This window comes from Nomascus leucogenys, chromosome 13 (assembly GCF_006542625.1).
Source record: "Nomascus leucogenys isolate Asia chromosome 13, Asia_NLE_v1, whole genome shotgun sequence".
Classification (NCBI taxonomy): Eukaryota; Metazoa; Chordata; class Mammalia; order Primates; family Hylobatidae; genus Nomascus; species Nomascus leucogenys.
This window is the reverse complement of record NC_044393.1, coordinates 56,857,699-56,872,213: the sequence shown is the minus strand read 5'-3', so window position 1 is coordinate 56,872,213 and position 14,515 is coordinate 56,857,699. Positions and strand designations below refer to the sequence as shown.

Genomic DNA, 14,515 nt, shown 5'->3' with positions numbered 1-14,515 from the left:
AATGTCTTTGCCTTGTACTTGCTAAACATGGAAATGTGTTACTGAGATTGTGAGATTCTTTCCATCTAGTGGATGGATTTCCTCTTTATAGGTTGTTAGATTGCACTCGTACCTTTAAAATATGGAGCTGGATTAGAGAACTTCTCAAAGGCCCCTCTTACCTTAAAACTCCGCAAAAGCCATTTGGAATTCTTGATTTTTAATAATCATTCGTCCAAGCATCTTTTTAATTTTTATTTATTTATTTATATTTATTTATTAGTTTTTGAGACAGAGTTTTGCTCTTGTCTCCCAGGCCGGAGTGCAATGGTGCAATCTCGGCTCACTGCAACCTCTGCCTCCTGGGTTCAAGCAATTCTTCTGCCTCAGCCTCTCAAGTAGCTGACTATAGGTGCCTGCCACTGGCTAATTTTTGTATTTTTACTAGAGACAGGGTTTCACCGTGTTGGCCAGGCTGGTTCGTGAACTCCTGACCTTGGGTGATCCGCCCGCGTTAGCCTGCCAAAGTGCTGGGATTACAGTCATGAGCCATGGTGACCAGCCTTGATTTTTAAAAATCTCTGCCATGTAACATCACTACCATGTGGTTGCTGAGCCTATTTTGAATTACATGGTGTGACAGAAAAAGAGGCTTCCTTGGGAACTAAGGAGTTCTAGAACAGAAATTGTTATCACAAAGTCAATCCCTGACTGATGGAATACATCCATATTGAAATACTCCTGAACTCTTTCATTTATTTATATTTCATTCCAGTTTTTACTGGGAACCCATCAAACACAGAGACAAACTGAATGGTCATAAGCAAGTCATTTTACTTTTCCATGTCCTCATCCATACAACTGGGTAATCATATCTGCCTTACCTCATGGAATAACTGTGATATTCACAATCAAAATGGCAAAAGCATATGGAATGCTTTGTAAACTGTAACATGACAAATGGGAGGCACTTTTTAGGTGCTGTGAGAGGACACAAAGATAAGTAAAACAAGGTGTTCACCTCCCAGAGTCTCTGACAGCATGATGATTCCCCAACCTTTTACATTTTGAAAAGTGAGCCTGCTTTGATATGCTGGAAAAAAATCAGTGTTAGCCTTATAGGCTTAACAAACATACATGAATGATTTACTCGGTGTTTTTCTCCCTACAGTCCAAAATGCAGCACGCTGGCTAATATTGGAAGAAGCAACATCTATAAGAATAAAAAAGATTATTACGATGTAAGGGAGATTCATTTTTTTCTTTGACTTGCTAAATGATATTAACTATGGATCTAATGGGCACCACCTAACAAATGCTTCTCTGCCTTATAGATGTATGAGCCAGAAGGAGTGAAAATTTTCAGATGTCCATCTCCTATCTACTTTGCAAACATTGGTTTCTTTAGGCAGAAACTTATCGATGCTGTAAGGTTTGGGGTTATTTATTTTTTTTCCTTGTAATCTTACTGAATATCTGGGAATGTCATTGTTCTGTAAGGTCATTGTTGAGGCTGGGTTGTGTCACATATGTTGAGGTGGGGTTGTGTCAGTATTTTTTGTCCCATGTCCCAGAGCAGATGAAACTACCTTATGGGGAGTTTGTTAATAGGTTGGGAAATAAGCCTCTTCAGATGACATCTAATATAGAAGAATCCTTTTCTCAAATTCTGATGTAGAGTAAAAGAAATTTACCAAGTTGTGGGCTGCTAGCTTTTAGTAGGTATCATCCTACAGATTTTCTTTGGGTATCAACTTCACAAACGATGAAGGAGCATTTAATATTTGACCGCATCCTCAAAGAGATTCAGTATAACAGTTGTAAATGAATAGTTAATACTGAATAACAATAAATACTGAGTGTCCCTGGCAAACTGGAGAGATGATGACAAGGAAGCATTCTTGACAGTTAAGAAAAAAAGCTCAGTCCTCCCTCTTGAATCACGCCTTTGGTCTACTCTGTACCTTGCATAGAGCCTCTGCCTTAAACCTTAACTATTATTATTAGTTTGATACGCATCAGATATTTTTCTACCGAGTTTTTTGTTGTTGTTTGCAAAATGAGATTATATTGTATATTTGGTTTTCTGTACTGCCCTTTTCGATTACTCTAGAAAACGTCCATCTAACTACATTTTTTGTCAAGGACTTTTTTTTTTTTCTTTCAGACAAGGTCTCGCTTTATCACCCAGGCTGGCATGATCACAGCTCACTGCAACCTCAAACTCCTGGGTTTGAGCAATTCCCCTACCTCAGCCCCCCAAGTAGATGAGACTCCAGACATGTGCCACTACACCCCGCTAAGTTTTAAATTTTTTGTAGAGACGAGGGCTTGCTTTGTTGCCCAGGCTGGCCTTGAACTCGTGGCCTCACGCAATCCTCCCACCTCGGCCTCCCAAAGTGCTAGGATTAGAGGCTTGAGCCACCACGCCTGGCCAAGGATTTTTTATTACATAATTTGATCCTCCTCTCTTATTTATCTGTAACTAAATATTACAGCAATAAGAATTCATTAGTGTTGAAAAAACAAAGATTAGCCTCAAATATAATACTAAAATTATGAAATAAAATTATACAATAATAAATAACATACAATTATAAATTTTAATAAGATAAAAATTACATACAAGCAGAATACTTATGTAGGTGCCACTCGTACTCAATAAATAGAAAATAAGTAAAATAAAATTCCCTAAGAGTTGTGTAGGTTCCAAACACAAACAGATTCAAATAGAGTTTATGTCCATTCATGGATAATTTATGGATGAATCCTGGACTGTGTTATACAAAAGCTTTTGACTGTTGATAACTGCATACAGGTGGAGCAGACCATGGGTCTGACCCAATATTGTTGCTGATGTTGTTTAAACCACTTTTAAATTTTGTCACAAATATTTTTATTATCTGTCCCAATCCCTCAAATCACTCCAGTTAAAGTTGTTAGAATTATGCTATAGAAATAACAGAATATTCAGTACTCTTGTAACACATCAATGGGTTTCTCAGGTTGGCTTTAGTCCACTTCGAATTCTACGCAAACGCAACAAAGCTTTGAGGAAAATCCGAAAACTGCAGAAGCAAGGCTTGCTACAAGTGACACCAGTAAGTTCCTTGACCACATTTCTATGCATTATAGCTAAAAGCTTAGTAAAGGATGATTCAAGGTGTTAGTTCCATTCCTTTAAATGAAATGCCAGATAAACAAGGGATTTCATGTGTCAATGAGTGTTAAATTTTAAAATGACATCCTTTTGAGGGTCTCCCTAAAATTTTTATTCTCCTGGGAAAAGTACCAAACACAACTGTCTACAATCTTGTTGTTGTTTTGAGACAGTGTCTCGCTCTGTGGCCTAGGCTGGAGCGCAGTGGTGCGATCACAGCTCATTGCAGCCTTGACCTCCCAGACTCAAGTGACCCTCCCACCTCCGCCTCCCAAGTAGCTGAAACTACAAGCACATGTGCCACCACGCCTGGCTAACTTTTTTATTTTTTGCAGAGATGGAGTCTCACCATGTTGCCCTGGCTGGTCTCAAACCCCTGGGCTCAAGCGATCCTCCCACCTCAGTTTCCTAAAGTGCTGGGATTACAGGCATGAGCCACCACACCTAGTCCAATCCCATCGTTTGGCTCAACTCAGAATCAGTGCTTCTGAAACTCACTGGCTATCTCTGACATACACAATGTTTTTCTTGGTCACAGTTTTCATGCTTGTTATCCTCTCTTGCAGAAAGGATTTATATGTACTGTTGACACCATAAAAGATTCCGATGAAGAGCTGGACAACAATCAGATAGAAGTACTAGACCAGCCAATCAATACCACAGACCTGCCTTTCCAGATTGACTGGAATGATGATCTTCCTCTCAACATTGAGGTCCCCAAAATCAGCCTCCACAGCCTCATTCTCGACTTTTCGGCAGTGTCCTTTCTTGATGTTTCTTCAATGAGGGGCCTTAAATCGGTAATTTCTTTTGTTCTTAATGGAAACAACCAATCAATGACTAAAGGTAAAAAAAAAAATTGTATTTGTGGGCTGGGCACAGTGGCTCATGCCTGTAATCCCAGCACTTTGGGAGGCCGAGGTGGGGGGATCACCTGAGGTCAGGACTTCGAGACCAGCCTGGCCAACACGGTGAAGCCCGGTCTCTACTAAAAATACAAAAATCAGCTGGGTGTGGTGGCGTGCACCTGTAATCCCAGCTACTCGGGAGGCTGAGGCAGGAGAACGGCTTGAACCTGGGAGGTGGCAATTGCAGTGAGCCGAAATTGCACCACTGCACTCCAGCAACAGTGAGACTCTGTCTCAAAAACAGCAACAAAAAAAACTGTATTTGTGGAAGGATGCTCCTTTAGGTAACGTACATTAGAAGCAAACGATAATCTTAGACTATTCCATGGAGGGAAAGGTGGCGTTCAGTGGACTCTTGAAAAGGGCATTTTCCATGAGACTGGGTACTGTATTGAAGAGAATCAAATCTACAGTTCTAATGTATGCTGAATCTGCTGGTGGACAACTATGCTCACATTTCTTTCAAATTTCAATTCTGTGGTGTTTTCAAATCTTTGTGGGCATTGTATCTAAATTATTCTGAAATCAGAGAAGATCTGGAAAGGTCCTGGGAAAAAATGTAAGAGTGGATCCTTTTGTTTTATCCTCATCCATTATAAGCTGATGAAATTTCACTTGGCTAAAACCCAAATAGATATATGAAAGAATAAATGTCAGATGTGATTTCAAAACACGACTGAAACAATCAGATTGCAGTCTGTTTTCTTTCCACAGATTAATCACATTTCTAAAATAAATTAGTTTCTAACAGAAATGCAGAAACATATAAAAAGAAAATTTAAGAAATTCTACCTCTTTCTCTCTTTTTCTTGGGTTTTCACAAAAATCTGCCCAAGTGAGAGCTGACCTAAGATAAGACCTATTAAGCATGGGTGAACTGGATACAAAATTAGAAAATGGAAGAATTTTTTTTAAATGTTAACATCATGTAACTCTCAAGTCTACTTGCATTTTCTTTTCTTTTTTGGTTTTCGTTTTTGTTTATTTTAGCTTTTGATTACTTTAGCTTTTGTTTCTGCATTTTCACTCTCACACACATTTATTTTTTGGTTCTAGCAGTATAACACAAAGGACAGGGGCTCTAATTCTTAGTTAAGTGCCTAGAAGAGGTTCTGAAAGTGTTTACTGATGATGGCAATGATATTAATGATCATCTAACCTGATCAAACAACATAAGCTACTTTTCTCACCTTACATGATTGTACTCATATCACTACTGGTATTTATTCTTAGCCTAGAGGCCAGAAAAATGTATAAAGATTCATTGGTGCTAGATACATCCATTCATTGTGGACAAGAATAATTAGCAACTCATGGTTCATAGGTTCTTTTTTAAAACTTTTATGTAGCAAGAAAGCTCTAGTTGAGATCATCCCAAAGAAGACACTATTTTAAAATTAAATCAGAGTTGTTCTTATGAATTTGAGACAGAACACTTTCCCATAATACTTCCTCCAAGAATGATCATTTTTAACTTCTTACTGAGGAGAAGGGCTCCTTTATTTGGGATTATTTCTGTCATAGAGCCTTGTTTTTAACTTCAGTATCTCCTGACACTATTATCTCTTTTCAAAAAGTTAAAGCTTCTAAAAGCAATATATCACCCATAAGGTATAATTCTGATTGTTTTCTTTATATTTCTGACAAGTGAAACTGTTCCCTAAGGAAGATATACTTTTTAACAGATTTTGCAAGAATTTATCAGGATCAAGGTAGACGTGTATATCGTTGGAACTGATGGTAAGTGGCTTTATTTTTATGTTCTGACAATCACTTCAGGCTCACTGCCAACTCTCAATCTAGACAGCCTCTCCAGAGAATGAGTATTTTATATAATCATGATGAAAATCTAATATGCAGCCAACCCAATAAAAATCCCTATGGAAACAGCATCTTTGTATTTTAGTTATGTTGATATGTAATTAAATACATTCTACAATTTGAATCCTGATTTCATAGGCAACAAAGGAGGAATATGTTAACTATTTTTCCCTCTAAACTTCCTGAAAAGGTAGTCTTGTTTTCTGTCTCTCTTCCTTCCTTCCCTTGCACTCTCCAGCCCATAACAATTTGGTTTAGCTTCACCTGCTGATGAGACCATCCTTGCCAAGGTTATCAGCGATGTCCAGATTGTCAGGATTAACTGCCTTCGTCTCAGGTCCCTCTGCAGCAGCTTACTCGAGCATCTGGCACTCTCTCTAGCATTTGTCTTTGAAACTCTCTCCCTCCCTAACTCTGGCAGGACAGTTCTGATTCACCTCCTACCTCTCAAACATCTCCTCAGGGTCTGACATTGGTTCTTCTCCCACTTTCAGTCTCCCCCAAGCTTCAACCTTACACTCTATACCATAGTTCTAATTCCACAGACTCTTTCTGGTCAATTTCCTACATGTTTATGATTTCATGTGTATCTACTTGTTAATGAATCCCCAAACTATACCTCCAGCCCAGACCTTTCTTCTGAGCTGCAGACCAATGGACTCGACTGTGGACGTCCCCCAGGCACCTCAGATACACATTTTTAAAACTACGTATATGATTCCCCCTCCCAAAAATACTTCTTTCCTATCACCATCACTGCATCACTGCTTACCTAGTTTTCCAGATAGAAACCCTGAAACCATCACCAATTTCTCCTCTCCTTCGCTCTAGTCAGTGAGTCACCGGGTCCTATAAATATTTCCTCTTAAATCAGTCTCTTCCTCTCAATTTCCAGAACTTTAATCTAGACCCTTCTTATTTCTCAACTAGGCCTTCTAGAAGGACTTTCTAACTAATATCCTTGTCCATCCCTATAATGCTCTCCCATCCCATTTTCTGAAAGAAGTCTTCTTCAAGAATTTTTCCGACAATAACTGAAAACATCCTTGCTTCCCCAGGCAGAGCACTGGGTCTTCAGACTGTTTGTATCTACAGAATACGCACATATCACATAATTTTGCAGTTCAGTTTCTGTCCCTACTAGACTATATCTCTTCCAGGGCAGGTATTGTTCTTGCTTACCTTCTCCCTGTCTCTTCCCTAGATCCTAGGACATGATGGGCATTCAGTAAAGACTTATTGGATACCTACTATTTATTAGGCACTGTTCTGGGTGCTGGGAATACAGCAGTGAATCTGACAAGCCCCTGTCCTCATGAAGCTTATAGCCTCATAGGAAAGCCACATAATAAACAAACAAAAGCATATTTCAGGTAGTGATAAGTGCTAAGAAAAAAGCAGAGTTAAGAAACAGAGGCTGGGAGCGGTGGCTCACGCCTGTAATCTTAGCACTCCAGAAAGCTGAGGCAGGCAGATCACTTAAGCCCCAGAGTTTGAGACTAGCCTGGGCAACATGGTGAAACCCCGTATACTAAAAAAAAAAAAAAAAAAAAATATTAGCTGGGTGTGGTGGCATGTGCCTGTAGTCCCAGCTACTCAGGAGGTTGAGGTGGAAGGATCGCTTGAGCCTGGGGATTCAAGGCTGTGGTGAGCTGTGATCGTGCCACTGCACACCAGCCTGGGTGACAGAGCAAGACCCCGTCTCAAATCAAAAAAAAAAAAAAAAAGAAAGAAAGAAAAGAGAGAGAGAAAGAAAGAGAAAGAAGAAAGAAGACGAAATAAGAGAGAGAAAGAGAAAGAAAAAGAAAGGAAAGAGAAAGAAAGAAAGAGAAAGAGAAAGAAAAAAGAGAAAGAAATAAAGGAAAGAAAGAAAAAGAAAGAAAGAAAGAAAAGAAAGAAAAAGAAAGAAAGAAAGAAAGAAAGAAAGAAAGAAAGAAAGAAAGAAAGAAAGAAAGAAAGAAAGAAAGGAAGGAGGGAGGGAGGGAGGGAGAAAGAAAAACTGGTGATCAGGGATGTCTAGCAATATGACATTTTGAGTAGAGACTAGAACGAAGTGAGGCAGTCAACCTTGACAGTACTTAGGGGGAGCTTTTTAGGGAGAGGAGACAAGTGGTACACAGGTCCTTCGAAAAGTATAAAATTGGCATCCTTAATCTCTCCCTTTCTACTGGATCCTGTCCCTAAAATATACAGACATATTCTAGTTTCAAGACTTTTTAAAAAAACTTCTAAGGCCGGGCGCGGTGGCTCACGCTTGTAATCCCAGCACTTTGGGAGGCCGAGGCGGGCGGATCACGATGTCAGGAGATCGAGACCAAGGTGAAACCCCATCTCTACTAAAAATACAAAAAAAAATTAGCCGGGCATGGTGGCGGGCGCCTGTAGTCCCAGCTACTCGGAGAGGCTGAGGCAGGAGAATGGCGTGAACCCGGGAGGCGGAGCTTGCAGTGAGCCGAGATTGCGCCACTGCACTCCAGCCTGGGCGACAGAGCGAGACTCCGTCTCAAAAAAAAAAACAAAAAAAACAAAACAAACAAAAAAAAAACTTCTAAGTTCAGGGATACACATGCAGGTTTGTTACATAGGTAAACTCGTGTCATGGGGGTTTATTGTATAGATTATTTCGTCACCCAGATATTAAGCCTAGTACCCATTAGTTATTTTTCCTGATCCTTTCCCTCCTCCCACTCTTCACCCTCCGATAGGCCCCAATGTGGGTTGTTCCCCTCCATGTGTCCATATGTTCTCATCATTTAGCTCCCACTTGTAAGTGAGAATATGCAGTATTTGGTTTTCTGTTCCTGCATTAGTTTGCTAAGGATAATGGCCTCCAACTCCATGTACCTGCAAAGGATTTTTTTGTTTTTTTTTTATAGTATTCCATGGTGTATATGTACCACATTTTCTTTATCCAGTCTATCACTGATGGGCATTTGAGTCCGTGTCTTTGCTATTGTGAATAGTGCAGCAATCAATGTATGCATGCATGCGTCTTTATAACAGAATGATTTATATTCCGTTGGGTATATACCCAGTAATGGAATTGCTGGGTCAAATGGTATTTTTGTCTTCAGCCCTCTGAGGAATCGCCACACTGTGCTTATACACTGTTGGTGGGAGTGAAAATTAGTTCAACCATTGTCAAGTCTTCCTTATAATTAAAAATATCCCCTTGATCCCAGAAACTTTTAATTTACTAACAATTTTACCCTTTCCTCATCATCCCAGATATTTTGGAAAGTATCTGTTCCTGCTGTCTCTGCTGCCTGGCATTCTTTTCAGTCTTTATCAAAGATTATCACCTTCCTTCCCATTGCACACCACTCACTCCATCCCAGATCCTGGTGGCCACAATGCCCTCTACATTCCCTCTCCCTCTGTCACTGAAAGCTTCCTGTAAACAGAAGAATCCATCTTCATAATTGTGTACCTTCTCTTCCTCCACTTTTCTCCAAATCCTAGGCACTTTTAGATGGAATCTGCTCAAGTTTTCCCACATACCTACCAAGAGGAAAATTTCTCAGAATTTTCGTAGTACATAATCTTTATCTCTCTTGTATATTCAACAAAAAATATGAAGACATACTATGTGCTGGGAATTATTTTAAAACTAAGAAAACAATAAAGGAAAAAAACTAGATTGCTCCTTTCCCTCATTATTATACCACACGTTTTCTGTCAGTACCACAGGAATATATAAATGTTCTATCTTCCTTGAGGGAAAGATTCAGGTCTAATTTATCTTTTGATCTTTCTTATTACTCAGCCAGAGTTTTGTACATGGCAGACATAACGTAATAGTTGGTTGAGTAATCTATGTAAATGAATGCTGTTTAGTGCCTACAAAAATGGGATTTCTCAAAGATGATTAGAGGTAAGTGGTAAGGAAGATGTTTTCTCATAAAACCCAGCAGCTTTGGGAAAATGGGCTACAATAAAGAACCACAGCATATCACTGGTCCATAAACATATGTTTCATTTTGGCAGAATCCCAAACTTTAATAAGAAGCCACACTTGATACTCTAATCATTAAGCAGGGAGATCAATTTACTAGGCTCCTGCCTAAATGAATTTTCTTCTAGGAACTACTGTTTTTCATTTGCTCCTTTGCCTTCCTCCTTTTTACATGAGGGCATTAAAGTTTTTTTTTTTTTTTATTAGAAAGGTATTTGTTAGTTCCAAAAGTCATTGTACTAAAGATAGACCAGTATTATACCACTGCAATCCACAAACACTTAACCAAACGTCAATGAAATGCACATTTGCAAATAGAAGGTAAAATTACTAGCCTCAAGGGGAAACCGGTAGCCAAACAATTGTTTCTTCCTAAAAGTTACTGTTTTTTTCTCTTCAGATGACTTCATTGAGAAGCTTAACCGGTATGAATTTTTTGATGGTGAAGTGAAAAACTCAATATTTTTCTTAACAATCCATGATGCTGTTTTGCATATTTTGATGAAGAAAGATTACAGTACTTCAAAGTTTAATCCCAGTCAGGTACCAGCTCTTTGGTGACTTTCACAATTGCATAAGTAGCCATCTGCACTCCTTAAATTTCTCTTTATTTTTCAACATTAAAAAAAATCAGCCCCTAATCCATATTTCCATTCTCTTTTTCTCAGGAAAAATATGGAAAAATTGATTTTACCATAAATACAAATGGAGGATTACGTAATCGGGTATATCAGGTAAGATTCTTCAACAGGTTTATCTTCACCCAGACATCACAACAAAAAAAACCTTCAAAGTAGTGAGACCACTTCCTGCATGTGGCAGAAAGTCCAGCACTTGCTTGAGCCTCTGTGCCTCATCCCTAGAAAACTGAAGCAATGCTAACCAATCTCACAGGGAGTTTTCAGGAAAAGAAACTCAGACCCGTACAAAAACAGGATGAAAAAATAGTGATAATAGATCTCCATTAATGCAATATTGAGCATATCTTCTTTTGTTTTTCAAACCACTTACAACAATGCTCTTATTCTGGCCCTGTAATAATCCACGTAGCAGGGAAGGTATTGCTCTTTCCATTTACAGGTGAATTAGCGATGAAAATGATAAGCTAATACACACCTCCCAATAGCCAGATGCTTGAGAAGTCCCTAGCACAGTGCCCAGTCAAGCAATGAAACAAGTTTCTATCCTTCCTTACTAGAGTGAGTTGCCAATTCAGCATTTAACTGGAGAGTCCCATTTCATTGTAGATGTTCATTTCTAGAACATTCAGTCCTTTAAAGCAATGTTTCTAGTTTGGGAAAAGTAGAATCACAAATTAAAATGGGTTTCTGCTGTAGGCCAGGTAGATGGCCGGTGTATTACATTCATTATCTCAATCCTCATAACAATATACAAAGAAGACATCTTCATTTTCCAAATGAAAAAAAAAAAATAGGAAACAGGCTCAGAGAGCTTAACTAATTTGCTTGAGGTCACACACCAAGTGACCCCAACAGGATTGCACTAAGATCTTTCTGATGACAAGAACTGTCTTCTGTTCACTATAGTACACCATCTCTATCCTCTAGTGAAAGACTTAATGGATTGAGGGACCAGAGAAAGAATTTAATGATTGTCTTCAAGCATGGCAGGCGGCTGGTGGTATTCCTCTTAGTTGAAAGGTCTCAAAAAAGGAATTTCTAGTTGAAATGAAAAAGAAATGTATAGCATAAGATAAATCCGGAACAGCAGCAACAAAGGTCAGATGAAAAGGCCATTCCAGAAAATTTGATAGACCTGAGGCAAGAGGTGAATGTACATAAGCACCATGATTGTGTCTCCCAGGACTAGATTCCAGAGAAACCCAATAAAACTGGCACCTTGCCTGAGTACCTTATAAGAAAAGTCTCGCACCAGAAACCCTCTCCTCAGTAACTGTATTCAGAATTGTCACCAAGTATTGGAGGATAAAGGGTAGGAACAGCATTTACCTCACGTCTGACCCAAACACTAGAACCAATTGTCTAACAAATGTAACTAGCACAGTGGTGGACCTTGGCTTCCTCCTATTAAAAAAAAGGAACATTTAACACCAGCTCTTTGGCCTCAAGGAAGGTAAATCACCAGCTGTGGACAGGCCGCCAGTGGTGACTGGGGTAAAAGCTGAATGTACCAGGCCAACACACATAGTCCTTTGGAATAAATGTGAAGAAAGATATTGCTACAACACACTGTACCATTACTTTAAGTTAAATTAGGCCTTTGAATTACAATGTGGTATCACATGGATCTATGTTAAACAAGCAGTGATGGAAGGTACTTGATCATTAAAATTCAAGATAAAAAAAAAACCTGATAACTCTGGTAAATTCTAGCTTCTAAGATGTGATTATTGTAACAGAACTTGATGAGTATTTTAAAACAAGAACTTTCTGTCTTCTTCCAGGTGCCAATTGAAACAAAATTCTAATCAACATATAATTCAGAAGGATCTTCATCTGACTATGACATAAAAAACAACTTTATACCCAGAAAGTTATTGATAAGTTCATACATTGTATGAAGAGTATTTTTGGCAGAATATGTTTCAAACTTTGGAACAAGATTGTTCTAGCATGGCATATTTTTCACGTATCTAGTATGAAATTATATAAATATTCCTAATTTTATATCTTGTAGATTTATCAAAGGGCGAAAATTATTTTGTTCATACGTATTTTTGTAGCACTGACAGATTTCCATCCTAGTCACTACCTTCATGCATAGGTTTAGCAGTATAGTGGCGCCACTGTTTTGAATCTCATAATTTATACAGGTCATACTAATATATTTCCATTAAAAAATCAGTTGTACAGTGGATGTCTTGTTTTGTTAAATTTGTTAGCTTTCTGAAACATGCTTGCTGTGGGTCCTGTTATATAGTGGTCTGGCTAGAAACCTGCTACATGAGAATCTTCTAACAGAATCCCTGTCATCAGGCTTCTTTGCTCAGATTTTATGATTAAGTTTTTTAAAGCATCCAACCTCCTATCCAGATTTTAAACACAATCCTTCTAATATAATATCTGTAACTATATAGATTTAGTATGAAAACTATACAAGCTAAAAAATGAGAAAGCAAGGAAGGTGAAAAGAAAAGATGGGTAGCCAATTCTTCCGGGTCTCAGTGGGAAGAAGAAAAACAGATGGCAGGAAGTAATACGACTCTCTTCTTTTTTCACTGCTGGTTATTATTTGTAACTCACAGGGCAGAATAACAGCTGTAGAGCTCAATTTATCTGGAGGAGGAGATTCAGCACACCTGTTTCTCTTTTTCCACTGGCGTGGCTCTTGGTGCAAATTTGTATTTATGTAATAGTTAGAAATTAAACATCAGCACCAACAGAAAAATATTCAATGCCCTTTATTAAACATGAAACAACTTTGTCAATGGGAAAAGTTGCCCCAACTGTTTTAGATCTTACCTCTGAACATTGTTGTCAAAGTACCTTTCCACATTCTGTTAGTGTCTTTGAGAGGGCTTGTCTATTGGACTTAAAACTACATACACAAAGGTAAGATAAAGGTTATTTACACAGCCAATCTTAAAAGCAGAATATCAGCACTCTTTAATTTTCCCATTTTTTTGTAGAGATAGGATCTATGTTGCCCAGGCTGTCTCAAACTCCTGGCCTCAAGCAATCCTCCTGCCTCGGACTCCCAAAGTATTGGGATTACAGGGGTGAGCCATTGTGCCTGGCCACAGCACTCTTTATAACAGTGTTTAACTTTTTGAGTCATGGACTCCTTATAGAGTCTCATACACCCTATGGACTTTGGGGGAAACACACACACACACACACACACAATTTACATATAAAATGCCTCACAAATCTTGAGTTAAGAACTTCTCTAAAGAGGGCAGGAAGTCGAAATTGAAAACAGGAGCCTATTTACTCAATCATTTGGTTTGAAGTTGAGGCAAATGCCTTATATATAGGATTGTCGCTGAGGTCTCCATCTTCCTAAGCAAAGGTGCCCTCTGCACTCTTCTTGCCAACCAAACCAAACAAAAACAAAAACAAAAACTCAAGGAACAAGCACAAGCACTCCAACTCTTGTGCCCACATCACAGTACATTCAACCTTAACACCTTAGAGGTTTACTTATCCTTATCCTTAAATGTTTTTTTCTTGTAGGCCTCTAAGGTTGGGTATGCTTCTAGTAATGGGAATACATGGGGCTGAGCCTCTACTTACCTGCCTCAGAGCACATATTGGAAATTGACTAGTACCAAAATCTGATCCCTAATTTAGGAAGAAGTCAAGAGACCATGTTGGAAGATAAAAATAAACTTATATAAACCAGAACAAGATTGGAGGGGAGAGGATGCAACTGGGAGACAGAACAACTTGTGAAGAGACAAATACATTACAGAAATTCAGAAAGTGTGAAAGTAATACATGTTGAGCAGTTTATCTTTAAAATTATTTTATAAGTTATTTAAGCACTTGATACATATTTTTGTCTACACACAGGAACTTACCACTTAGAAATGTAAATGAAATTTTTTAAATGGCTGACCCTACACTGCATGAACAAGAATATAAAAGAGGGATATTTAATTCATGTTTCTAGCATCTTCATCTGGATTTCAACATGTCAAGGCTGATCTGATCTTCCCTTCATCTGCTCTAACAGCATTTTTTCTACCTCAGTTAATGACAACTCCAT

General features: G+C 38.6%; 1 protein-coding gene across 1 annotated transcript in view; it reads left to right on the top strand.

Annotated features, from left to right (window-relative positions):
* SLC26A3 (solute carrier family 26 member 3) overlaps positions 1–12,659 on the top strand; it is a 38,278-nt gene extending 25,619 nt beyond the window's left edge. The window contains exons 14-21 of the mRNA XM_003268135.3: positions 1,151–1,220; positions 1,314–1,406; positions 2,985–3,080; positions 3,706–3,939; positions 5,733–5,787; positions 10,224–10,366; positions 10,492–10,557; positions 12,249–12,659. Coding sequence (XP_003268183.1) covers positions 1,151–1,220; positions 1,314–1,406; positions 2,985–3,080; positions 3,706–3,939; positions 5,733–5,787; positions 10,224–10,366; positions 10,492–10,557; positions 12,249–12,272 — 781 coding nt within the window. The 3' untranslated portion in view covers positions 12,273–12,659. The remainder of the gene's footprint in view (positions 1–1,150; positions 1,221–1,313; positions 1,407–2,984; positions 3,081–3,705; positions 3,940–5,732; positions 5,788–10,223; positions 10,367–10,491; positions 10,558–12,248) is intronic.
* Positions 12,660–14,515: the final 1,856 nt, after the last annotated feature.